This window comes from Artemia sp. Qi Xiang Cuo, chromosome 3 (assembly GCF_049724085.1).
Source record: "Artemia sp. Qi Xiang Cuo chromosome 3, ASM4972408v1, whole genome shotgun sequence".
In the NCBI taxonomy this organism is placed as follows: domain Eukaryota; kingdom Metazoa; phylum Arthropoda; class Branchiopoda; order Anostraca; family Artemiidae; genus Artemia; species Artemia sp. Qi Xiang Cuo.
The window spans coordinates 4,032,122-4,057,262 of NC_142796.1; the positions used below are offsets into that span (position 1 = coordinate 4,032,122).

Here is a 25,141-nt window from a genome sequence, read left to right on the forward strand (position 1 = left end):
GGGTTTTAGTGTTACATATTTTTGCTCAATTGGACACTAGTTTTTTACCCTAAATAGGGGTGGGGGTAAAATTCATTTGCAACAAAAATGACTATTATATTTGTAAAGAGCATAAAAAAGGCATCAGGTTGTATGCTGACTTTATTTGTTAGTCAATAATATGAACTGCAATATATTTACCCTTCTTGCTATCTTGGAATGGGGTTAGGGTAGGAGTATGAAATTTTCAGGGATGGGTCTACAGACTAAAGTATGTCCTGAAAGGTATTTTGAAGTTCCTACCTCCACTCCTACTCTGTCTAGAGGGCCCTGACCTTTGATGACTTTAAAAAAATTAGTGTTACAAAAGCAAAACCTTGCAAAATAGATCTTCTGCTTAAATTAAGTAGGTCTACAAGAAAACTGTTTCTAGCTTCACAACTTTGCTCAGTCCCAGTTTGTGAGGTTTCAAAAATTTGTAAATACATTTCCTGAATTTAGAAAAAAAACATTGATATGCCTTAAAATTCTACTCAAATGACAGGAATTGCATTTTAAGAACTAAAACCAGAGAAAAAGAGGTACTGTTCTAGTAGCCAGGCAACATGCAAGACGTAAGATAAGATAAGATTTATTGCTGAAAAATGGCTATCACAAGCCCAAAAGGGCCAAATTTACACTTTAGCATCAAATAAAGCAAAAAAAGAACAACAAAAACAAACAATCAAACAACAACATAAAATTATAAAAGGGTCAATGTCAAATACGTAAAAATGTTAAAAACAAAACAAATTAAACTCATAAAATTAGAAGGCCAATGTCAAGTCAGCAAAAATTCCAAAAAAAAACAACAAAAACATGAGTTAGCTAGTGACTAAAAAACATAAATAAAAAACCTTCAAATTTGCAAAATGGGCATTAAAATTAATAACTATGAGGTAAAAAGTGAGTGGGGGGGAGGCTGTGGAGATTCACTGGTTGAAAATGTCAACTAAGTAAGGGATAAAAGTTCTTCTATATCTTTCAGTGCAAACTCTTATTGGGGTACGAAGGGGGATTTTTGTTGACACAGAACACGGGAGGCAGGGTCAAAGGGGTGAATATTGACCAGGGAAAAGGGGAGTTGTTTGAGGGTTATGAAGGGCATTGTTAGCAAAACGCAAGGTAATTTTTGCTCTCCTTTCCTTAAGGGTGACAAGATTAGCTCTCCTAAGAAGGGAAATATAAGGTACTTTACCCTCATTGAAGATAATTCTTAGGTACCTTTTTTGGACTGCCTCTATTCTGTCCAACAATTCAATGGAAATGCCAGGATGTCAAACAGGACAGGCATACTCAAGGGTTGGGTGTACAAATGACAGAAAAATCCTCAAATTTAGGGCATTTAAATTTTTTAAGGAGTTTAAGAAGGGAAAATGCAGCATTTGCACGTTTTAAGATGTCATTAATACGACAATCCCATTTTAAGTTGCTTGAGATGGTAATGCCCAGTAATTTCATAGTGGTAACAGACATTTTAGGGGGGATTGGACAGGAGAAAGAAGGGGGAGTTTTAAGGAAATTAATAGTAAGAACAGTTGACTTTAAAGGGTTGACTTTCATATCATCAGTTAGAGCTTCAGCTGATGTTGATTCCAAGATGTCCATTGGTTTGCTTTTTGAATTTTTGAAACATGTCTCTCTGAGATAGTTAGATCACCAACAAATTTCCATCTATCTGGAAAATAAACACCAAGGTTGTTTATCATTGTAAGAAATAAAATTGGAGCTAAGAGGGTTCCTTGGGGCACACCATTATGAATTGGGAGTTGATCAGAATATACATTCAGGTATTTCACAACTTGTGTTCTATTAGAGAGGAAAGACACAATTATTCTAATTAAATAAGGGTCAACTTGAAAGTCATTAGATAGCTTTTCTAATAGTATATTGTGGTTGATTAAATCAAAAGCTTTTTGCAAGTCAACAGAGATAACATTGAGCCAGGTATTGGGTTTTTCGAGTGTGTTACATATTGTGTCCATAAGGTGAACAAGATAGTGGGTAGTAGATGTAGAGCATAGGTTTCCAAGTTGTCTTTGGTCAACATTTGGGATTATCTTTACTTTCAACCACTCAGCTAAAAAGCTTTTGTATAACTTCGAAAAAACTGGACTAAGAGTAATGGGACGGACACCATCTAAATCTTTATTGTTACCTTTCTTTTTTAAGGGAGTAAAAAAACCTAATTTCCAACAATTTGGAAATTTACCAGTAAAGGTAGTTTCATTAAAAAGTAAGGACAAAGGCTCTGAGAGATTGTCAGCAAAGGATTTAATTAGTACAATCAGGATGTCTAGTGGACATGTACTACACTTTTAAATGTTCTTAATTTTTGTGCTCACATCCAAGGGCAAAATAATGGGAAAATTGAGAGAAAACAAATCATAAGGAGTGTCAAAAGAAAGGGGAGGGAGGTTCTGAACTATGGAAGAAAGAAACCTGTTCAGATCATTGGCTGTAACTGAAGGGTCTTCTTAGAAATGGAAATCTACATTATTATGTGTTTTCCCACAAATTTTCTTTATTCTATTATACCATTGTTTTGGCTTTGTAGAAAATAAATCCTGGACTTTGCATTTGTAATATGAAGAAGCAGATTTACTTATTTCTTTTTTTATAATGTTATGTAGTGAGTTCGCTTCGGATGTTTTACCACTCTTTAGTAGATTCAATTTAATTGTAATTATTTTTTTCAATTGGCTAGTAATGTATGGTTTGTCATTAGAACATGTGTTTACTTTTTTCACAGGGAAGGAATTAATGTATTTTGTTTTAATCAGATTTTGGAATTCAGAGACTTTAAAATTAACATTATTTTTTCCTTTGAGAGCCAGCCAGTTTTCATTGGTAATCCAAGATCCAAATGTGTAAAGGCCATCATTGGAAATTGGGCAATAAGAGAACTCGGTAACAGAAAAAGTATGATTAAAGCTGTTGAGAGGCTTCGTTAATAAACAAAAATGTTAACTTCCTCCTAATGGGGGGCAAGGGGACAGGAGGGGTATAGAATGCCTGCATATTGGTGCAAATCAAATCAAGGGTAGAATATCCTTTTGTTGTTGGTATTTCTACTGTTTGTTTTAAGTTTAGGGAACTACAAACGGAATTTAACTTAGGATCATTAGCAACACCTAGTAAGAAAATACTGGCATTTGGGAATTTGCAAAGGACAAAGTTGGCACTACTATGCAGTTGTTGGTAGAATCGCTGTCTTTGTGCAGTGTTTTGATTTGGGGAATAATAGAAGCAGCAAAACACAATCAAATTAAAGGGGTGTGGTAAAACTTTGGGTCTTACACTTACCCAAATAATTTTATCATAATCTGAAAGGTTGGGAGCATGAATTAATTTAGGAAAGTATAATTATTTACAAATAATAGTATTCCACCTCCCTTTTTACCTAGGGGGTGATTATGAGGACGCAGTTTTGTGAATTGGGGGTGGTTATTAATTTTCAATAAATCAGGGTTCTGTGCTTGGACCTCAGTTACAGCAATTACATCACTTTTGTGTACTTGACAGAGGGCCTCTAGCTCAATCAATTTGTTAAAATTTAGGCTTTCGGCGTTTGTAACAAGCAACTTTGGGGAAGTAAAACGGTTACTAAACAGGGCAATTTTTTGTTTGTTCATTGTGGGAGACAGTGGGGGGTGGGAGGAACGTGGATCTGGGAGAGGAGAGGCATGTTTTTCGGGATGAAGGCTGGGATTTGTTTGAGAAGCAGGAATAAAAGGCGGGGCTGGATTGGGCTTGAGAGAAAAGGAGGACAGCAGACAAATTATGGGGATATTATTAAGTTGGGATTTGGGGGACATAAGTTAGAACTAAAACACTAATTTACACTAGAGTCACGTAATTTGATGCTTCCATAACCTGAAGTACCTGGGAACAAATGAATGGAAGTAGGGTCTTCTTTGTGGTGATAGAATACAGTGCGGGTCTTAAATTCCCTGGAATGAGCTGGTGGTGGTGCTTCAATGGACACTGGTGTGTCACTTGGCAGGCTCGGTGACTCTAGTTTTTTGACAGAGTTTTCTTGGCACTGTTGGAGGGGGGAGAATTTGTTTTCATTGAGCTGAACTGCTTGCGGTATCTCACTGACCTTTGATGTAGTGGTGGGAAGGTTTGATGTAAATCATTTTTTGACAGGTCCAAACTGATGAAAGAAGGAATTAGAGGGGGTGCAGACTGTGGGTTTAAATTTTTTTCGGCACTATTTAAGAGCTTTTTAAAAGATTTGTATCCATATTTCAAGTGGATTTGACTGCATTCACCAAAGCAAAGCCTACTTCTAAAACTGTCTCACACCCTGGAATGCAAGAGTTTGCACCCAGGGCCACTACATTCATTCTTTAAAAAGTAATTCTTGTACAAATGAAGGTATTTACACGACTCTTCCTTCTTGCTAACCCCTCTCCAGGCATATTTGCATATACCTTTATTAGCATTAACTTGTTTCCTGGATAGTTTGTGAAGTTTGGTTAATGCTAATGAAATGAAACAAAATAGGATGAACACATAATAGTTTATGAATAAATTGGGGCTATATATTTGCACATTAGGGGGTGGGGTTAAAGTATAGCACATATTAAATATGGAACCTAACCAAGGTACTTTTACCCCCCTAAACCCAAAAAAGCTAAAGTTTGAATATAGTTTCCCGAGTGAGAGACCCTTGTTTAAGCTGCGTCAGACATCCAATTACCGGGTAATGGCTATCTGATTTGTGCTTTTCTCGATGTGTGTTGCCTTGGCTAATAGAACAGTACTGAAAAAGAAATTGATAACTGAAAATTAAGGTAAAATATTGTTTTGTCAAAATTTCAATAGGTCAAGCATTCAAATTTCTAAGCCTTAGAATTCAGAAGAGGGTTAACATAGAATCTTGGTAATACCTTTCCAGATTATCTTTTTGGTCCTGGATTTATTACTGAAAGTTTCATTTTTGTAACCTAACCCCTTTTCAAGTACTAAAGCTGTGGAACTTTTATCTGAATTTAATTATTCTGATGAGGTCACCATCCATGGACATTTTAAAAAAGAGTATTTTATTGGATTTACCCCAAATTCATCACTGCCAAGATACCTTTTCTCATATAAGTATAATAACCTCTACTTTTGAAAATATTTTCATTTAGAATGGGGACCATCATCAGCATGATAGAAATACAGATAATATAACTCAGGAATCTAGGAGTATTATCTAAGCATCTGCTGTAATTAGCAATTATAGTCTGCATGTTTGGGATATGCTGCCTTACTGTGTACAAAATCCTCTTAGTTTTCCTGCTTTCAAGTCACAGGCAAAGAAGTTTGTTTTATCTTAGTGGTAAATATGGTGAACAGGCTGTCATTGGGTCCAAATTATTGTTCTTTATTTTTTTTTCTTTTGTTTGTTCAATTTCTAGTATTGAGTACTTGTAATTGAATAGCCCACTTCCCCTTTCAAACTTTGTTCCTTTATCTGACAGTCATATTGTGTTTATTGTTTGTTTCATCTTTAAATGTATCTATCTTATTTGGTCAGTGTATCTCTATCTCTAGGTTGTCATTGGGTTCAAATCATTGTTCTTTATTTTTTCCATTGTTTATTCAATTTCTAGTATTGAGTAATTGTAACTGAATAGCGTTCTTCCCCTTTCAAACTTTGTTGCTTTATCTGACAGTCATGATGTGTTTGTTGTTTGCTTCATCTGTAAACGTATCTCTATCTTATTTGGTAAGTATCTCTATCTCTAGACTGTCATTGGGTTCAAATTATTGTTCTACATTTTTTCGTTTGTTAGTTCAATTTCCAGATTTGAGTAATTTTAACTAAATGCCCCTTTCAAACTTCATTGATTTATCTGGCAGTTGATGTGTTTTTATTGTTTATTTTATCTGTAAATATATCTCTTTCTGATTTGGAGTAATCTGTATTTTACTCTTCAGACAGGTTTAGTAGAATTTATGTCAGATTGTAAGCTGAGGCATATTTACCCAGAAAATGGGATATATTGGAAATTCCTCTCCTCAGCAATTTCAAGGCTATGAAACAGGTACTTAATTTAAAAACATAAAAATAGTCTAAGTAGGACATGCAACAAAGAGCAGGGAATCTTTAGCTCTCAGTTTAGTTTTATTTTAACTATAAAAATACCAAGAAAGTGGGAATTCCTTAAGTGGGAACTTACTCAACCATATATGTGTTTAAAAATTAGGAAAAATCAGGAATTTAATTTTTAACCCTAAATACCTTCATATGCAGCTATGCAGTTTTGGTAGTAGTGGGTACCAAATCTAAGAAAAAGAAACATACCAGCAACAAATAAGCTATAAGCATGTCACCAAACAACTGAAGAAAGTGTAGCTTTCTTTGAAAGTCTAGTTGTGTTTGGGAATCAATTAAGTGTTAATGTTTAATCCTTATGGACAAAAAGTGTTGTCAAATTTAATCAATTAGTTTTGCTTATTCATTTTCCTGGATCTGTGTGGCAACTCTGACAAAAATATCGCACTGTCCTAAATCCTCCTTACTTTTGATACAACCAGAAGAAAAAGTCTCAGAACATGTCTTTCAGCTAGAATAAACCTAAAATTGCAAAACGTACTTTTATTTTGATGTCCTTGGAATCAGGGATGTTCCTAGGGTAGTTATGGCTGGAAAAATAACTACAGCGTCCCCTCCTGACTTGAACACAAATAGAAAAAAGCCCCAGCTGTGCTACCCCCTCCCAAGCCATTGCACCCAGGGCAGCTTGCCCCAGTCACTCCTCCCTTTGCACAGCCATGTTTGCATGTCCAAGGGGACTGAATGGGGCCTCAAAGTTAAAAAAAAAATTAAGTGACAGACCTACCTGAAATCGCCCTTACAAAGGCTGTGAAACAGAAGAAAAGAGTAGGCTAATCAGCATATTAAACAGTCCTAACTGTACTGCCATATTAACTCTAGTCAAAGTTATATCTCTGACTGGAAAAAAAATGCTATGTCTTAATTTTTTTCAAGCAGAACAATCATTAATGATTTTGATGGTCTTTGTCCTTAGGAATCCAATAAAGACTACTAGGAACATTACTACTACTACTACTACTAACAACTCACCGCAGCACCAAGGTGCCTGAGGCCAACACAGCTACGCACGCTCTTTCTCCATCCCAATCTATTCAAAGCCTCCATTTTTACACCCGCCCACGAAGTTCCCATTTCCTTTAAATCTTTCTTTATGACGTCGTCCCACCCCAGACGGGGACGACCTGCTTTCCGTTTAGCCCTAGATGGTTTGCCAAAAAGAACAATCTTTGGGAATCTGTCATCCTTCATCCGCACAACGTGCCCTAGCCACCTCAACCTTTCTTTCATTATAGCCCTAGAGAGCAGTATTGAACCACATTTTTGTATAGCCTATTGTTTGAAATACGGTCAGTCAGCTGGGTACCCAGAACAATCCTTAAGCAATATCTCTGGAAAATATCTAGCAAATCTTCATCTGCTTTTCGGAGCGTCCATGCTTCAGAGCCATATTCGACCACTGTCGTCACTGTAGCTCCTAATATTCTATTCTTGGTTTGCAGACTTATCTTCCTATTCTTCAAGACTTTTTTTAACTGTGAAAAAAACACCCTGATCCTTGGCTATTCTATATTTAATATCTCCACTGCTCCCACCATCTTTACTAATAATACTACCAAGGCAAGTGAAGCTGGTCACCTGATCAATCTTTTCATTACCCAACGTCACCTTTTCATCTTCACTTATTCCTAACCTTAGTGACTTAGTCTTCTTAACATTAATTTTCAAACCAATTCTAGCACCCTCAACTCGCAAAACATCTAAAACTTCATTCATTTTGCTCACACTTTCATCTAGGATGCTTAAATCATCAGCATAATCCAAGTCCAGGAGACTTTTTCCTCCCCATTTAAACATTACAATAATGTTCCTCCCCAGGAACATTACAATAAGTGGAAAACTCCTAATTTTTAATTATGCGAATCCTTTGAGCCTACAGGGTAAAAAATATGATAAAATAATGAACTTTTAGAGGCTTAGCAAGTACAGAGTAGGTCTGAAAATTAAAGTAAAGAAAACTCAGGTAACATTAGGTGCCAAGAAAATTAACCAAATGAATAGCTTTAGTCACCTAAATAGTTTTATTAGTAACAAGTTGAAGATTTCGAAAATAGAACATCCAAGGCATTGAATTTTTTTCCAGTCTTTCCTAGGATAAGATTAGGAATCAGAGTGCATCAGGTTTGCCACAATGACCAACATAGCCACAATTTTTTCCGAAGAAACTAATCATGTAGTTTCAGGTCTTTGGAGTAGAACATTGTTTGCTTTGGGAAAATTCTTAGACTTCAACATTAGAATTCCATATTAACATCACCAACTTAACATTTTGAGATAATTGGGTATTTTAAGGAGGCTTAAGCATATTTGAGCCTATATTTCCCCCATTCACCATCTTTTTTGCCTCTAAATATACCCTTATATATTCATATAAAGGATTCTATTGTTCTCCAATGTTTCTTAAAACCCTCTGTACTTCTTCACTTGTACATAGTTATTTCGTTGGTAAACTCTCTTCAGTTTTTTACCTTGTCAAGGTTGTACCCAGTATTTTTTTTTTTTTGGGGGGGGGGTTACTCAAAGATTTTTTTTTCGGGGGGGGGGGTACACAAAAAAACTCAAAAAACGCATACAGTACATTCTAAGATTTCCTTTCCTCTCTTAGTTTCATATAACGCATGCAGAATTTGTTTATATCCATTTTTGTTACGTTTTTACAAGTCAGACAAACTATAATTCATGATCTGTATTGATATATCAAAATCCAGTATCTAAGATCCAATTTTAATATTAATGTTTTTCCTTTGGCTCCTTATGTGTTGGTAATCTTGGTTGAGACATAGTGTATATTTGTTTCTTTGTCATGCAGTAGATATTTAAGGCAATAGATATACATATGTAAGAATTATGTAAGAATTGTGCATTATAGTTTAATACATGCCATGCTTTGTTGAATATACAAGAATTGAAAAGATGTATCCTTTGGGTTGCTGTAAAAGTGATATTGTTTGTTTGCTAGACCGAAATGAATAAAAGCGTCTAAAGGTTCCCATGTGGGAGGATTTAGCCGTGTACCCTCTTCCAAAATGCCAGATCTGTATGCAATTTGTCCGTTTTTGGGTAACCTTTTTTACATTAGAACCTTTTCATAAAAATATTTTGACTCCCTCTCCCATTGTAAAAATTTATTTTTACATGGTATCTAGCATGTAGTGATACTTGGCATTTTTTCCAGCCAAGAAAAAAATGCAATTTGTACATTTTCGGAGAATCTTTTTTTACATTAGAACCCCTTCATAAAATGCAACACCCCCCCCCCCTTGTTGTAAAAAATTTATCTGCCTCTGAAGGGGCCTAAACATTGTATAAAGCAATCTGTACTTTTTATTTTTAAACATTAAGAAGGCTGATTTTCAATTTTGATTATAGTACGTTAGACCCAGCTACTATCTGTAAAGCGTGTGCAAACAAGGATAAAAATGGTAAATATGTCAAAGCTGATTGGTACACTGGAGACAATTCACCAAACTATAATCCATCTGTGAATTTGGCCCCGACAATGGTTTGTCCTATTCTTGTCTCCAGAAAGCATTTTGTTCCTGATGCTAGCTCCACAAACTTCATTGTTAAACCAATGGTTTGGGGGCTGATTCCACCTTGGCATAAAGTAAGTTAATTCATCATTTCCCAACGCTAGAATGAACACCCCTCTAGGTGGGCTGTGACTGAAATTATATTTTACTCAAAACTGTTAGTGTTTAGGAGAAGTATTTGAATGTTTAAAAACAAGCAAGGCCAAACCATAGGTTCAAAGGATGCTTTCTGAATCGAAATACATGGTATTAAATGCGATTCAGGTTCAAACTGAGCAAAAAATAATTTAAAAGTAGCAGTAAATACATTCATAATTAAATAAGTAATATATAACAGTGTTTGTTAGTCAGGGGTGTAATTTTGCCCCCCCCCCCCCATAGCTGAAATTTAGTTTCTTAAAAATCTTGTCAAAACTAAGAAAAGCCTGCATAATTTAAGCATCAGCAGAAACGAATCAGTTTTCTTTATTATGTATTTACCTTCGTAGTACTTTTATAGCACCATATAGTACTTTCATGGCAGCAAATGGCTCATTTTTCTGTTTTTACTGTCATTTTCGCTTACTGTCCCAATAGGTCTGATGAGTTACGTTAAATTAATAAACTTATTAACTCCAGAAGGTTATATTTTTGTTTTCTTCAAGCAGTTTTCCTCCTACCCACAGCAGTTATAATAGTTAAAGAAGAATTTGATAAGAAGAACAAGAAGATCTAATTCAGAGAAGTATTTGGTAGTATTTACTATTCACATATTGGAAGGTGGAGCACAATGGTACATGGAACTCACACATTGAAACATGTAGGTATTAGCTGTGGAGTTCTGGGTTGGTTTAGGTCATGCAAGATTTAAAAGGGAGAAGATCCAATCTCGGATATGTTGGGGGACATTGGAAGTGCCGGATGATTTACCGCCTCCCCCCACCCCTCAACCATGCATTGCACTCCCAGCCGAGGGCATTGAATCAAGAGATCGGATGCATGGTTTATTATATATAGTGCATATGGTATATAGTTTATATGGTGCGGACAACACGAGTTATCTATGTCTGCTTCTCTAGTATCACCACTCTTGTTGGACGGCTAGTGGCTGTTCACCTATTCGTGTATTGCGACACATTCGTTTTAGCAATTCTCACAAAGGCTTTAAAGTTTAGAGAAAATAGGATTAAAATTAAGATAATTGACCCAATATTGTCACAAGTAATTGTGCAACACATGGTAAATTCGCTATTTTAAGAAAGTGGACATATTTTTCCTCATATGCTTCTTATTACGTTTATATAAAAAAATCGCGTCGGCAAAATGGCCTTGCTTCGAAGAATTTATGCTTCACTAACTTTTTCAAATAATCACTAATATATGGTTTGTCCTTGGAACAGATTTTCTCTTTCTTCTCAGGAAAACAAAATTTTAAAATTGCCTTTTATTAAAGTTTTATTGGAAAGCTTTTTATTTCGATATCATTTGTATCATAAACCATTTCCCAACTTTTCTTTGTCATTCTGAGAGCCAAAGACGAAGAATCCCGAATTAGTGAGTAACCTGTCAGCACGTTTGGCAATGTCGCAGTCATTGTATGTTGTGGGAAAAGAAAATGGCAGTAAACTAAAATGTATATTTTTCTTAACGGGAGAGGGGCTGCGAAATGTTTATAAAAGTCTAATATTGGTACAAATTAGATCTAGAATTGGATTATTTACAATTTGTCTTTTCTATGAATCACCTTTGTTTTTGTTCGAATATTAAGTGTAATGATTTATTTGCCGAAAGAGAAGTTTTTGACACCTGGTTAGGTTTGCTCTTAGGGTATTTACAATTTGTCTTTTTTGGCTGAACCTGTTTGCTTTTGTTTTAATGCTAATTTGTAAAGATTTAGTTGTCAAAGTAAAGTGAAACTGCAAAATCGCGATAAATTGTGGAATCTTTTCTTTGGATGGGAGGGCGGTAGGCAAAACACCCTCTTTACCAATATATTATTCTGTCTCCTGGAGAAATATGCTAATCTTCATTTTGATCATTTTTAAAGTATTCAACCCCTAAAAACTGGATTTGACCTTTGGCAGCTAAGGTTAGTAAGTAACTTTCTTATCAAAATAAAACCTTTTTTCAGGGTACTCAAAAGGATCATGGATTGACAACAAACAACTGCAGGGTTGAAACAATTCAGACTAAGAAGCTTTATAGCACTCCTCTCAAAAAAGGAAACCGTTGTGTTGTTCTCTGTGATGGTTTTTATGAATGGAAGGCCAAAAAACCTGGTGACAAGGGGCCAAAACAGCCGTATTTCATCGGTTTTCCACAACCAAAATCGGTATATTTGTTTTTTTCAGTGCCCACTTTTTGACACATAAAATTTAGTATTCTATCAAACCATTGCATTTATTGTCTTAGAATTTCTCTTTTATTCTTTTAATTAATTAAAAGCGAGAGTAACTTTTTTTATTTAGAAGTCTATTGCTACTTTCAAATCCACTTTAGAGTTTTTACAATCGCCCACAGCTGTTGTGCAACAACTACTTGATTTTTTTTCTACGGGAATATCTGATCTTCTTCTTTTTTCAAACACGGATCATTTTTTTTTGGGGGGGGGGGGTGTAATAGTGGTGTCAAAATGTGACAAAATAACACTTTTTGTTCTGCTGTTTTTCATTATGTAGGAAGGTGTGGATGAAACTACAAGACTGTTATCTTATCCTTACAACGTTGAAAAGATTCTGCTCGATAACAACATTTTCAAGCTTGATTTGACAGGTAATAGCTAGTCGATAGCACTTCAATCAGACAATTTTTATGTGTTCCGTAACATTGAATTCTTTTAATGCACAAGCCATGGATGGTTAAAAATATGACTGCTTTTTTGAAACTCTCTAGAAAGCCTTTCTAAAAATGTGAAATGTCCAAAAAACTTTTCGAAAATTTTGCGCAAAATTACTGGCGACGGAGCAATATGGGATCTTTTTTATCAGGAGACAACTAAAGTGCTATAGTTTAAATCACAGTTCCATAATTTTCTTTTAAAGCATAAGTAATTATTTGTTCAAATCATTCTGATATCTTAATAGTAGTTTTAGTTTCCGTACCAATATGAGAAATAGGAATTTTACCACATCGAATCATCCTTTGGGAAATCTGGTTCAACAGTATTACCAATAGCAGTATCAACACAGAATACTATTTGGGCGTTTTCCAAAGTTTAGCTATGGAAAAGGGGAGTTCCATATATCTTATTTTTTTTATCCATTAGACCAGCACAAATTTTTTTGTTGTTTTTTTTGAAAAGGAGAATGTTTTCTTTCCCTCAGTCGGTCAATCTTTAGCGAACATAGATTAAAGAACACTAATTGTTTTTGTAGACAGTAATTATCTCCGAGGACAGAGAGATGAAGGGGGAATGTACTAGGGCTTAATTAAAAAGAATTTTTTTTCTTTATTATCTTCCTTTTTCTCGTGGGGTAGCCTTTGCGATGCCAAATGAAGGTTCTAAAGATAAACTAAACAACCATTACCAAAACCAACTGAGCTGACATGACAAAGATTACTAAGAAACGAGATTTTAGGCCTATGACTTCCATAGAAGAAAAATGCTTCGGAACTATTTTGCCAATACAAACAAAAAGACATCCTTCGTGCAAGAGAAAAAAAAAAAAAAAACAGTGACAATCTAAAAACAGTACCGACTATAAAAAATAATTACGAAATAAAAGTAGAATGAAGATTTAAAAAAAAAATTTCTTCGTGTTCTTGTCTGGTCTTCAAACGTGGTTGAAAGGACAAAAATCATCTTTACCTTACATTATTTCCAACAAAATAAAGCTTTTGTTTGAAAATGTTTCGAAGTTTGAAAAAAGTGTAAATATAATTTTATTACAGGCCAAAGAAGGCAGTACAACACAGTACGAGTACCGTATTCAATACTACACATTACAAAAGAAATAAAGTACAAGTTAATCCCCCCTCCCCCCCCAAAAAAAGGTAAACAAATTTAACGTAATGTCCCGTCTTCGCGACTTCGTTAATATACTTAAAAACTAAATTTTAGTACCTTAGGCCAAATAAACAACAAAAAATTAAAAACGTCCTAAATTAAACAAGAGAAACTTAATTGGATCTTCTAATTGTGCATTTGGATAAAAAAAAATTTCTCGGTTTCGCGTGTAGTTGATAATTTCTTTGAATTTTTTGGTTTTCTGGCTTAATGATTTTGTTTCTAAATTCCACATTGTTTTTAGATTTTTCACTTTTTGTTTGGCTTTCGTCAAAGCAGCCCAGTAGTTCATACAGGTGAAATATTCGGAACACATTTTCTTCTTTCAGTTCCACTTGCATAAATCCCGTTTTCATAATTTTATTTTGTTTATGAGTTTTGTGATGCTTGTCCTTGTATATTATCTTTTTTTTACTGTGCTCGTTACACATTAGAATGATGTTTTGATTACCTAAATTCAAATTTACAAAAAAAGAAATTAGAAAAATCTGAATAGCCTGAAAAATATTAAGGAAAATCATTATTGGTGTTACCAGATGGTTATATGTATGGAATAGCACAGCTATAAAAGTAAAAATAAACCGAACACATTATTTTTCGAGTGACTCGAAGCTGCAGTTTTTCGTAAAAATCGGTTTAAAATCGCCTTCATTCGATGCGTTCATACGTAACCTCCTCAAAAAAGAGCCGAAATGTCGCAAATGCGCCCTATCTGGGAACACTGATCAAAATGACTGGGACGTTCATGAGAAGAACCGGAAGTAGAATATAAATTATTTGTTCTTCTTGAAGTTCTTCGGTGCTTGTTCTTGCTTCTTGCTTGTGTTCTTTTTTTCCGTAGTTATCAAGGAGGCACACTTGTGCCTCTATAAAGAGGCGACCCACCACAATGTTAAGCGATTTCAGGTCCTAGAGGTCGCAGAGAGACGGCGGTAATTGCATTTTGTAGCCCAAGCTCAAACTAAGAAACTTGCAAAATTTCATCCTCCTCCGACTTTATCTTCATGGGGTAAACTGGGCCGGAAGTTTGGACCCTCCCACCACAGCCCCCTTTAACGTTGTCCGATTGGGCTGAAATTTAGAGGTTAAGCTTTCCTAGGGCCCGGGAGCTTATCCTCGAAATTTCAGCTCAATCCGATCACTCCTTCCCTGTTTTCAAAAAACCAAATATCGCCACTTACAATGCATCTCTGTTTTTTTTTCTTAGCCACGCCTACAGGCCACAGTTGGCACCGGATCCGGTTGAATGAGGACTCATTCGAAGCAGAATTCGACCTGTTAGGGCCTTTTGATATTTTCAGACCGAAAAAATTATCCCCCGAATTTACATTTACGAAAAACCTCGTTTTCCTATATTAGCCCATGTTAATTTTTCCCTCCACAACCCCCCCTTGAACGTTGTCTGATCGGGCTGAAATTTAGAGGATAAGCTTTCCTGGGGCCTGGGAGCTTATCGTCGAAATTTCAGCTCAATCTGATCACTCCTTCCCTGTTTTCCAAAAACCACATATCAAGATTTTTGGGAATTTGCTTGCGTCGAAAATACCTTCTATTTGCTAAACAACAATTACTATTGTGTTTGTATAGTCCAGCGGCTGAGACTTCAGACTTTCAGGCGGAAAACTCGGGTTCGATTCACCATCAGAGCAACTTTTTTATATACTTTGAAAAGAAACTCAGTTTCTTTTTTAAATTATTTGAAAAAAATTACGTTTTCTAAAGAGTTAAAGAGGCTGAGTTACAAGGTCGACCCTTAAAACGTACAGGGATTAGGAGGCACAGTTGGGGGGCTGTTAAAGAGGCTGAGTCACAAGTTCGAACCTTAAAACGTACAGGGATTAGGAGGCACCCTGTACGACGTGATTTGAGTATTCAGGAATTAAAAGCCTTAACACAAGAATGTTCAAGAGCGGGGGTTTGGGGGGCGGCAGCCCCCCAACTTTAACTCCTGACACGATCAGCTAACAGTTAGTCAAGCAATAATAAGTAATAAACTGTACAAAAACGTGCAGAAATTATTTGAAAAAAACTACGTTTTCTAAAGAGTTAAAGAGGCTGAGTTACAAGGTCGAACCTTAAAACGTACAGGGATTAGGAGGCACAGTTGAGGGCTGCCGCCCCCAAACCCCGCTTTCGCAGCCTTTAAATATAAAAAAAAATTCTTTAAACTGAAAGTAAGGAGCGACATTAAAACTTAAAACGAACAGAAATTATTCCGTATATGAAAGAGGCTGTGCCCTCCTCAACGCCTCGCTCTTTACGCTAAAGTTTTGACTGTTCTAACAAACTCGTTTTTTAGAACAATAAAAACTTTAGCGTAAAGAGCGAGGCGTTGAGGAGGGCACAGCCTCTTTCATATACGGAATAATTTCTGTTCGTTTTAAGTTTTAATGTCGCTCCTTACTTTCAGTTTAAAGAAATTTTTTTTATATTTAAAGGCTGCGAAAGCGGGGGTTTGGGGGCGGCAGCCCCAACTGTGCCTCCTAATCCCTGTACGTTTTAAGGTTCGACCTTGTAACTCAGCCTCTTTAACTCTTTAGAAAACGTAGTTTTTTTCAAATAATAGACCAAAAGAAACAATTACGATCAATAAAGTATAAAGTCTTTGTACTGCAAGGGTCCTTTGGGGGGGGGTTACCTCTACCTCTGCAGAAACTCTTGCAGCTGGCAATTATTAGTTGCCAATTTTGGTTGTAGATCAATCACTGAAGTATTTAATGAGAAAGCAAAAGTTCCTGAATACTAGTCTATGTATACAGTAAATAATCTCTTTGAGCAGGTTGTTGTACCATTTATAAGTAAAAAGAAAATATAGAAATATATAAAAGTGAGTAAAACTTTCAATTGAGGCAGTGACTTAAATAGAATGATAAAACTTGAATACTTTGGTTTTCCGTCCAAAAATCAGCGAATAAATTTTAATAAGGTCTCATTTAAAGGTGGCGAATTGTATGCGTAGTGATTTTCATTAAAGCTCTATGAATTTTAGGGGTCGTTTCCCCCGTTTTTCGAAAATAAGGCAAATTTTCACAGGTGCTTCAGTAACTTTTGATGGGTAAGATTAAACTTGATGAAACTTATATATTTGAAATCAGCATAAAAATCTGATTCTTTTTATGTATCTATTGGTATAAAAACTGCGTTTTTTAGAGTTTCGGTTACTATTGAGCTGGGTCGCTCCTTACTTACAGTTCATTACCATGAACTGTTTGACTAGGGGATCAAGTTGAAACATTTAGGAAGCATTTTTTTTAGGGGGAGGGGGGTATGATTGTGTTTTTGTAGGAATCGGACGAAACATTTTTCTCTTGCTCTTATAAAAGAGTACACAATAGGTTGTCTTTTATGACTGTGTTCTGACGGGTTCTGTGGATAGTTATTATTATATACCTCGTGCATATAGTTTTTCCTTTTTTATTTTTTATTTTTAGAGTATCCGGGGTGCAAAATCGAAATATTCAGCCTTTATCATTTATTTAGTTTACTCTCTTTACTAAAGTTTGACCCGTTATTATCCATTGTTCGAATTATATATATATATATATATATATATATATATATATATATATATATATATATATATATATATATATATATATATATATATATATATATATATATATATATATATATATATATATATATATATATATGTTGTTAAATTCAATATTTCCAAGACATATATGGCTAAATTTCAATTTGAAAAAAGTATAAAAAAGCTTGACGAATGACTTTGAAGTCTTATTCTTTTTGTCAATGAATTTGCTTACTTTTTAAATTATTGTTTTTATTAGAATAAAAAGAGGAAAATCTGTTCAATTATTCTACCCTGATAAGCTTTTTTTAGATAAAACCGAATAGCAGGAGACATGGGAAGGCAAAGTTTTACAATTTTGATCGGCCCGAAAAGGTTGGAACGAATCTAAACATTTTGTGATGGCTGAATTATTTGTAAATTAACGAAATTGCTAAAATTTAAAGGATTCACTGGATTAAATTCAATATTTCTAAATTACGTATGGTTAAGTTTTATTTTCTGAATATACATAAGCCTGACGACTATATTTGAAGCCTAGTTCTTTTTTGGCAGTAATTGTGCCTTCATTGTATTTTTTCCTCTATTGTGATTATCGTTATGTCAAGAGAAAAATTTATATAAAAATTCTACCCAGTTAAATTTTTCAGATAAAAATAGAAGAACCCGAGACATGGGAGGGTAAAGTTGAAGAATTTTGGTCAGCTGAGAAAGGTTGGAATGGACCAAAGCCATTCATGATGGCTGGGCTTTTTGATAAATGGATTGATCCATCAAACAAAAAGCCAGTGTACGGTTTTACTGTAATTACTATGGAGTCAAATCCTCTTGTTTCTTGGATACATGAACGAATGCCTGCGATTTTGGAGTCGGATGAACAAGTTCAAACCTGGCTGGATTATGTAAATATTGATGAAAATGATGCCCTTTCGTCGTTGGTACCTCCGTCTAACTTGCATATTCATCCTGTCTCGCCGTTGGTAAATAGTGTCAAAAACCAAGATCCAAGTCTTAACAGAGAGATTGACTTGAAGTAAGTGTTCATGGTTTAGGTAGCATCTTGAAGATAATTTATTTTAATTTGAACCCAAGCAATTTTTTACAGCACCAGGCAGGGCTGCCAGTTAGTACCGTACAGGGGTGGAATATCAAATTTCAACCCTTCGTCTTGAGACAGGAAAATTACATAATTACTAAGTAGTTAGATTTTATTTAGGCAGATCCGAAAGTAGTTATTTAATTTCTCATTGTTTTGTTAATTCAATAAATATCTCGCTTCTGCCGGTATGCTTTTGATTGTTGGGGCAGTCTTATTATTATTGTGGAAGCTCTGCTAAGCCTGAATAAGTGATTCTTGTCATTGATGCTTATAGGCTAGTCTCATCTCTCTAGTATTTTTAATAATGCTCGTGCTCAACGCTTTGTTGCGAACAAGAGACTGTTCGCAACAAAAATCATATTGACTTGTTGAATTGCAATGCCTAAGTTAACAATTTTTTTGTAGGTTTATCGTACGTCGGGTACATAAGGCTTATCGATTAATCACAAAATTTTCCTTAACCCTAGGTTCAAACAGCTGTAGTTTTCCCTGGTGCAAACCTTCTCTCCTGGGCCGTCACATACGGTGGAGGCCCCTTCAGTGTTTTTGGGCACTTGGTAAGAAAAAAATGAGTCGGTAAAATCGTGGCGGGAAATGCCACGATTTTTCGGACTGCGCCAAAATTTGTTGTTCGGTTAAATAAAGACCACGAAAATACTGACATGTCATCTACAGAAATCTCGAACTTGGTCTGTAAACGCAGCAGTTTTAGTTACTTGTGCCATGATTTTACAGATGGTGCCACCATTTTCTATTTGGTTAAATAAAGAGCATGAAAATAGTGACATGATATATACCGAAATCTCGATCTCGGTCGGTAAATGCAGTGGTTTTACCGACTCTTGGAGTGATTTTACGTATCGTACTCAAAACGGACATTATGCTAATTAAAATACATTATGCTAATTAAAAAAGTATTCGGTAAAATTCCTCGCTCCCCCTCCATCACCCCCCAAACATTTAGGCTAGTTACGACCCTGCTTTTCACACATAGCAGATGCTGCAAAGCACAGGAAGTTTGCATCAAATCAGTTCATTCTTTGTGTTCCAGTACAAACAACGGAAGACTTAAAACAACGAGTTGAGTAGAAAACGTGTTTTTTTGTTCATTTTTAACGGATACGCTTTTCGACGACTCGGTTGAAATGTTTCAACCGTGACTTTAGACTTTCATGAAGCATGCATGGCTTACAAGAATATGAAGAAGTGTGATGGAAAACGCAAGGTGATCGTCTTTGTGCGAAAAATAGCTGGGGGAACTTTGGGTAAAATACAACAATAAAACAACAAAATATAGATTGGTCTACCGCCTTTAAGCAGCCTCCAACGTGATTGTAAAGTCTGTTGTATTTTTAACATTGACTCATTTTGAACTTTTGAACTCATCTGAGCTCTTTTTATTTTAAACTACTACAACCTACTGCAATACCTACTAAGGCCTACACAGCTGGGCATGCTCTTCCTTCGCCCCAATCGATTCAAACCTCCAATCTTAACTTCTACCATGAAATTAATTTGATTCGTAATCCTTTCTTATGACTTAGTCCTATGCCATTATTGGCCGGCCTTCTTTTCTTTTAGTCTCAGACGGATGACCAAAAAGCGCAGTCTCCAACAATTGGTTATCCATACGTAAAACTTGGTCTATCCATCTTGGCCTTTCTTTCATGATAGCCCTACAAAGTGGGATCAAAAGAAGAAGAACTTCTTATTTTAAAGGAAAAGAGGTTTCGAAAGTATTTTAAATTCATCATGTGATGTGAAACCGTAAGATTTTACTTCTCTGCTTTTCAGGAATTCACGGTGCAAACCTCCGTTTTCAATTCTCGAATAAAAAGGTATAAAGAAGGACTCTGTTTCTCTGTAAATATTCTGTTTTACTGAATATGTTAAGTCTGATTGAGAATGTTCTATTCTCGCTCTCTAGTCGGATGGTTTACTTTTTAGTTGTAACTACTGAATAATAAAGTTTTCAGTCGCTTTTCAGTTCACACCACTCTCTTATTAAAGAGGTTTGCAGACGCTGGACTCTGTATTGGATCAACCTGGATTTCAAAGTTTAGCAATATAGAGCTCTCTGATACCGAAAGAGGTGTCTACGCTAAGATAAAGATTGGACGTCATTTTTGAAAAATAGTGTAAGATCCTTAAGTGAGAGAATCAGTACTTGGGCGAAAACTTTTTTTCACCTGACGAGATTTGTTGAATGTCACGTCAGAACGTACAACATTCAAAGAACCTATGATGGAGCTCCAATACAAAATGCTTGTTAAAAGATCTGCAATCACACATTTTATTGATTCTAAAATTGTGATGTTGTGATTTGTACACGACATTGTGATATTGTGTGGTTTGTACTTTAACATTGTGATAGTCACTGAGCATTGCAGAAAGCTCTTTCTGCTTTTATATGCCACAAGCTTGCTATTAACGCCAGATAACAACGTTCCAAAATTTCTATAATGCTGAACACAGTTTCAAGACTTGGTTTGATAACTGCCGATCCATGTGGGAAAACCTTTCTGACTCAATATTTCTATATGGTTTGACAGTTATCGATTGAAAAGAGTTTTAGTATTGTCAATTTTTTTAGTTTTGGACTCGTTCCGAGATTTTGTTCAGCCTCTACAGGCTGTTTGTGTCTATTGAGAAAGATGTTAGATGTTATCTAGCTTGGGCTAGAGCCATAAAATGTAAATATGAGGAAGTTGCCCAGCTTCTAGCCGTTGTACACCCTAAAATAGAAGTTACATAGCTTATAAGTAAGTAAGTAAGTATGAAGGCACTAGACCCTTAAGGTCCAAACCCGTGGTGCTGATCTCTGTTTCGTGGCAATTCAGCCAGGAATTGCAGTGCAGAGTAGAGGGCCAGCCATCCTGTGCTCTCGCACATCGTTCCTGCTTACCTTCTCCAGATTTCTTCAAGTACCCATTTAGAACTGGGTCGACTCTGGCTGAGCTTACAGAGCAATGCCACTGATATCGTCCCAAGCCAAATAATCGGACCCATGCCCCTTTTACAAAGGACTCCCAACCCAAGGTGCCAACCACTTAGCTAGGACAAACATAGCTTATAGGCGATGTCTTGTTAGTTTGTAACTTGGGCTAGGGCCATAAAACAATAGTTTGAAAAAGCTTTCTAGTTTTTAATCGTTGTCAGACTTGGATTATGGTCATTAGATAGGAGTTTAAAGACGACATCAGTACACTTGGATTATGGTGAACCTTGATTTGAACTTTGATACCGATTATTGGAAGTTTAACGTGCGGGGGTCACCACTTATTAAGGCAAAAATGGCGCAAAGAGATGCTATGCCACTTACTGGAGGGGGAGATCCCTCGTCGGCCCCAAAATAGTGGGATTTCCGCGGTTACTCCAACGGTTCTGTATATACTAGCGTGATCGGTTGGTCAATGGCCACATTTAAAGCCGAGATTTACCGATAAGATTTCTAACTATCTCTTTAGACTCGACCTAAGCTGAAAAGTTAAAAGAGTACATAACATAAAAAATTCTTACTGTATTCACTACACGCTGCATAAAAGAACTGACTTAATAAGGGAATTCTTTCTCCCAGCCCGCTCCGCTAGCCGCGTGCTGCGACATGGGGTACGGGGGTGGTAGATGAATTCTTCCAGCCAATCCTAGGACTTGCTAACTTACTGGTCAACCTCCTTAACTGCGCAATTTATTCCCTCGTGGTCTATTAAGCGACTACGCAATTAAGAGGACCCAAAATGGCGTCACAAAATAAAAGGAAAATTAATATTTATTACTCGGGGAAGGAAAATAATTAAGGGGCCAAAAGAAAGGAATCTGGGAGGGACATTTATCTAAACAAACTGGGACCAAGGGTTCCAAAACCTCCCTCCTAAGATAAATGGCCGTATCTCCGGTGGATTGGCTGGAAACTCAGACATAAAATACATAACACTAAACTCAAAATCACTAAACTTGTTTATCTTCTCTTCTACCAATGCCTGTGCTTCCTCCGCTTGGCTCTGGATCGGTCGTCCTCGACAAGTCTCTATTGTAGGACCACCATGGTCTAGATCGTCTAACATCCGCATTTGGTTTTCAAAGTTCACGTCCCCAAGATTCGTAGAAATTCATTGTGCACAGCACAATCAAAAACTAAAATTTTCTTGCTCTCACGAATTTACATTTGAGAGGAGCAGAGAATCGGTTCCTGGCCCTTTCGATGATGCCAGCCATCGTAAAAATTTGGATGGACTAGCCTCTTAATTTCCATCTGTGAAAACAGCCCCACATCTCAATAAAAAAGTAAATTGCCCCTTGGCATAATTTCAAATAGTCTAAGGCCGAAAATACACAGGCCTATGAAAACGATAAGGGTACTGGAAATGAAGTAAAATTTTTCGCGAACCATGAATCGCCTTTTTTCTGGGTTCCCTCCCCTGGGATAATTAACTGAAGAATATACGTTGATGTTCATTGAAAATTAAATTTGGATACATCTCCCACTGAATACAATTTGCCGGAAATAATTGTCGGTTCCCATGAAGAATAACAACTATGAATAGGGTCACTGGACAAGGGTTTTGGTGAAGTATGAAGTGACTGGGAGAGAGTATCCCCCAAGGACTCCAGATCAGAGAGGCAAAACCTCGGTAAAGGGATCACAACTTGTCCGCCAGTTGTGCATTTAGGAAAATGAATATCTTTCACGTCTTTCCGCAGGGGGTCTTTCCCAAGGGATTCCTTCCCCTTATAAAGGAAGAAACCCTCTTTTGAGTTGATCAGACCAATATCAGATTCCTTCCCAAATCTTTCCAATCCAACTCAACATTCCATATCTCCTAACTCTCCCCCAACCCGTTGTAGGTCAATCATCTCTATTTTGTAACCATCTTGTTTTATTCCCCATGGGTCTTTGACCTCTTTTTCCCTCTTATTATCTATGTTTTCAAGGCACAGCCCATCCAACATTTTATTTTTCTCCCTATTATTTATTTTAGCTAGGCACAGCCCAGATAATTTTTTATTTTTAGCCACTGCAGGCTGAACCTCCAAATTTTGTCTCTTTTTTACACTCCTCTTTTCATCTCTACTTTTCTCAATTTTGTCATTCGCGCAAAATAATAAATCATCGTTAAATCTGATTTGGACTCCAGTGTCCACCATCTTTGACTGCATTACCTCATTGTAGCTCCGTTTAATATCTCTTTTCTCTCTTTTAGTCTTCTTTATTCTTACCGCAGCAACAAATATTTCGTCATCAAATGGGAACTAAACTCCGAAATTTGGTTTTTCATATTCTGCTAAAATCTCTAGAACTTTCCGAGGAAAAGCGCGTACAATAAATTTCGTCTCATTTTTCTCTGGTACATTCAGCGTTTCATTTTGGCCTGTACTTGTTATCGTCTCATATTCATTAAAAGTATTCTCAAGTTTTCTATTATTTGCAAATTTTCCCGAAAAATCATTCTCGCGCGTCTTTTTTTCAATATTTTGTGGTCTTTTTACTTCCGCACCCCATTTTTGTGGATTATCAACATTTTGAACACGCGTATCAAGTATTTCATTTTTCCGACAGGGTGGCACAGGGTGGCCTCCCAATTTGTTTTATGGGCCGGTCCACCTCCCCGCCTTGTCAATGAAGTAGCATATTTTTCTGTCGTGGTGTAATTTTGTAATTTTCCCACTATTAAAGAAGTCGCTTTTAACGATAGGAGATTTCCGATATCTCCAAAGTCTCCTCCTACTAAAGCATTCACTGCTAGCGTAGGTACTCAGCCTACTTTTATCGTTGTTCTCTGGACCGTACCGTCGTTCCTTGTAATTTCTATTCTAACCCAAGCAGACAGGCATGGGTGCTTGTCTCCATAATAACATAATGTTGTAATCTTGTTTTTATGGTCTATCTCTGTTCTATTAATTAGGTCAGTTCGCACATAAGTTTGGTCGCTGTAAGAATCAATTGCCATTTCAACTAATTCCCTGTTCAATTTTCCGTATATCTTATGCGACTCTGCAAATGCGTAATTTTTTTCCCTATTATGGGTCATGGCCCAGGCTGTCGTTTTATGTGGTTTTTGGTCATATTTACTGGGGCAGTTTCTTGCAAAATGCCCCGTGGTACGACAGTTATAGCAGTTAGTTCTCCTTGCGCTGTGTTATAGTGCCTATTTTTGTTATACTCTTTATTTTGAAATTTGTCTGTCTCCTCAATTTCTTCTCTTATTTCGGTCCACCTATTCGCGAATTCTGTCATTTCTCCGCTTGTTTTCGGTTTTTTTTCTTTCAAATATTTTGAATTATCTATTGGTGTTTTCTAAAAATTGTTACATTACTTTTTTATTTACCACTTCCGTCAATTTTTCTTTTATCTCTTCCGGGTCCTCATACATTCTATAATTTTCTAACTTTAGCCATTTTAAACACATATCTTTCAATTTTTACCCGAATTCTTTATATGCTTAGTTGTCTCGTTTTCTTCTGCTTCTAAGCCTTCTTTAAAAGTATTCGGGGGGGAGTTGAAAATTTTCAAAAATGGTTTATTTTAGTCTTGCAAGATCTTTTGAGTAATCCATTAGTAATGGTTTATTCGCAGTCTATGATTTGTAGTTAAGGAGGGGCTGCATTCTTGTCACCCAATTTTCTCTCGGTAATCCGCTTAATTCCGCCGTTTTTTTCAAAATTGTATATGTATAAATGTACATCTTCATTTTCTTTCATTGGTTGAAGGTTTATTGTCTGTATTATCTCTATTGTAGACGCTTTCTGAGGCTCTTGGGAATTTCTCCCTGCAATCATTTCCATTATGTATTTTCTTTCCTCTCTGTCTGCCTCCTCTTTTTTTCTCTGGCTATCCTATCAGCCTCTTCCTTTCGTTCAC

At 36.1% G+C, this 25,141-nt stretch overlaps 1 protein-coding gene across 1 annotated transcript in view; it reads left to right on the top strand.

Annotated features, from left to right (window-relative positions):
- LOC148953666 (abasic site processing protein HMCES) overlaps positions 1-25,141 on the top strand; it is a 56,787-nt gene that overhangs the window by 29,509 nt on the left and 2,137 nt on the right. Inside the window, exons 2-4 of the mRNA XM_089087275.1 lie at positions 9,500-9,737; positions 11,774-11,974; positions 17,834-18,216. Coding sequence (XP_088943401.1) covers positions 9,500-9,737; positions 11,774-11,974; positions 17,834-18,216 — 822 coding nt within the window. The remainder of the gene's footprint in view (positions 1-9,499; positions 9,738-11,773; positions 11,975-17,833; positions 18,217-25,141) is intronic.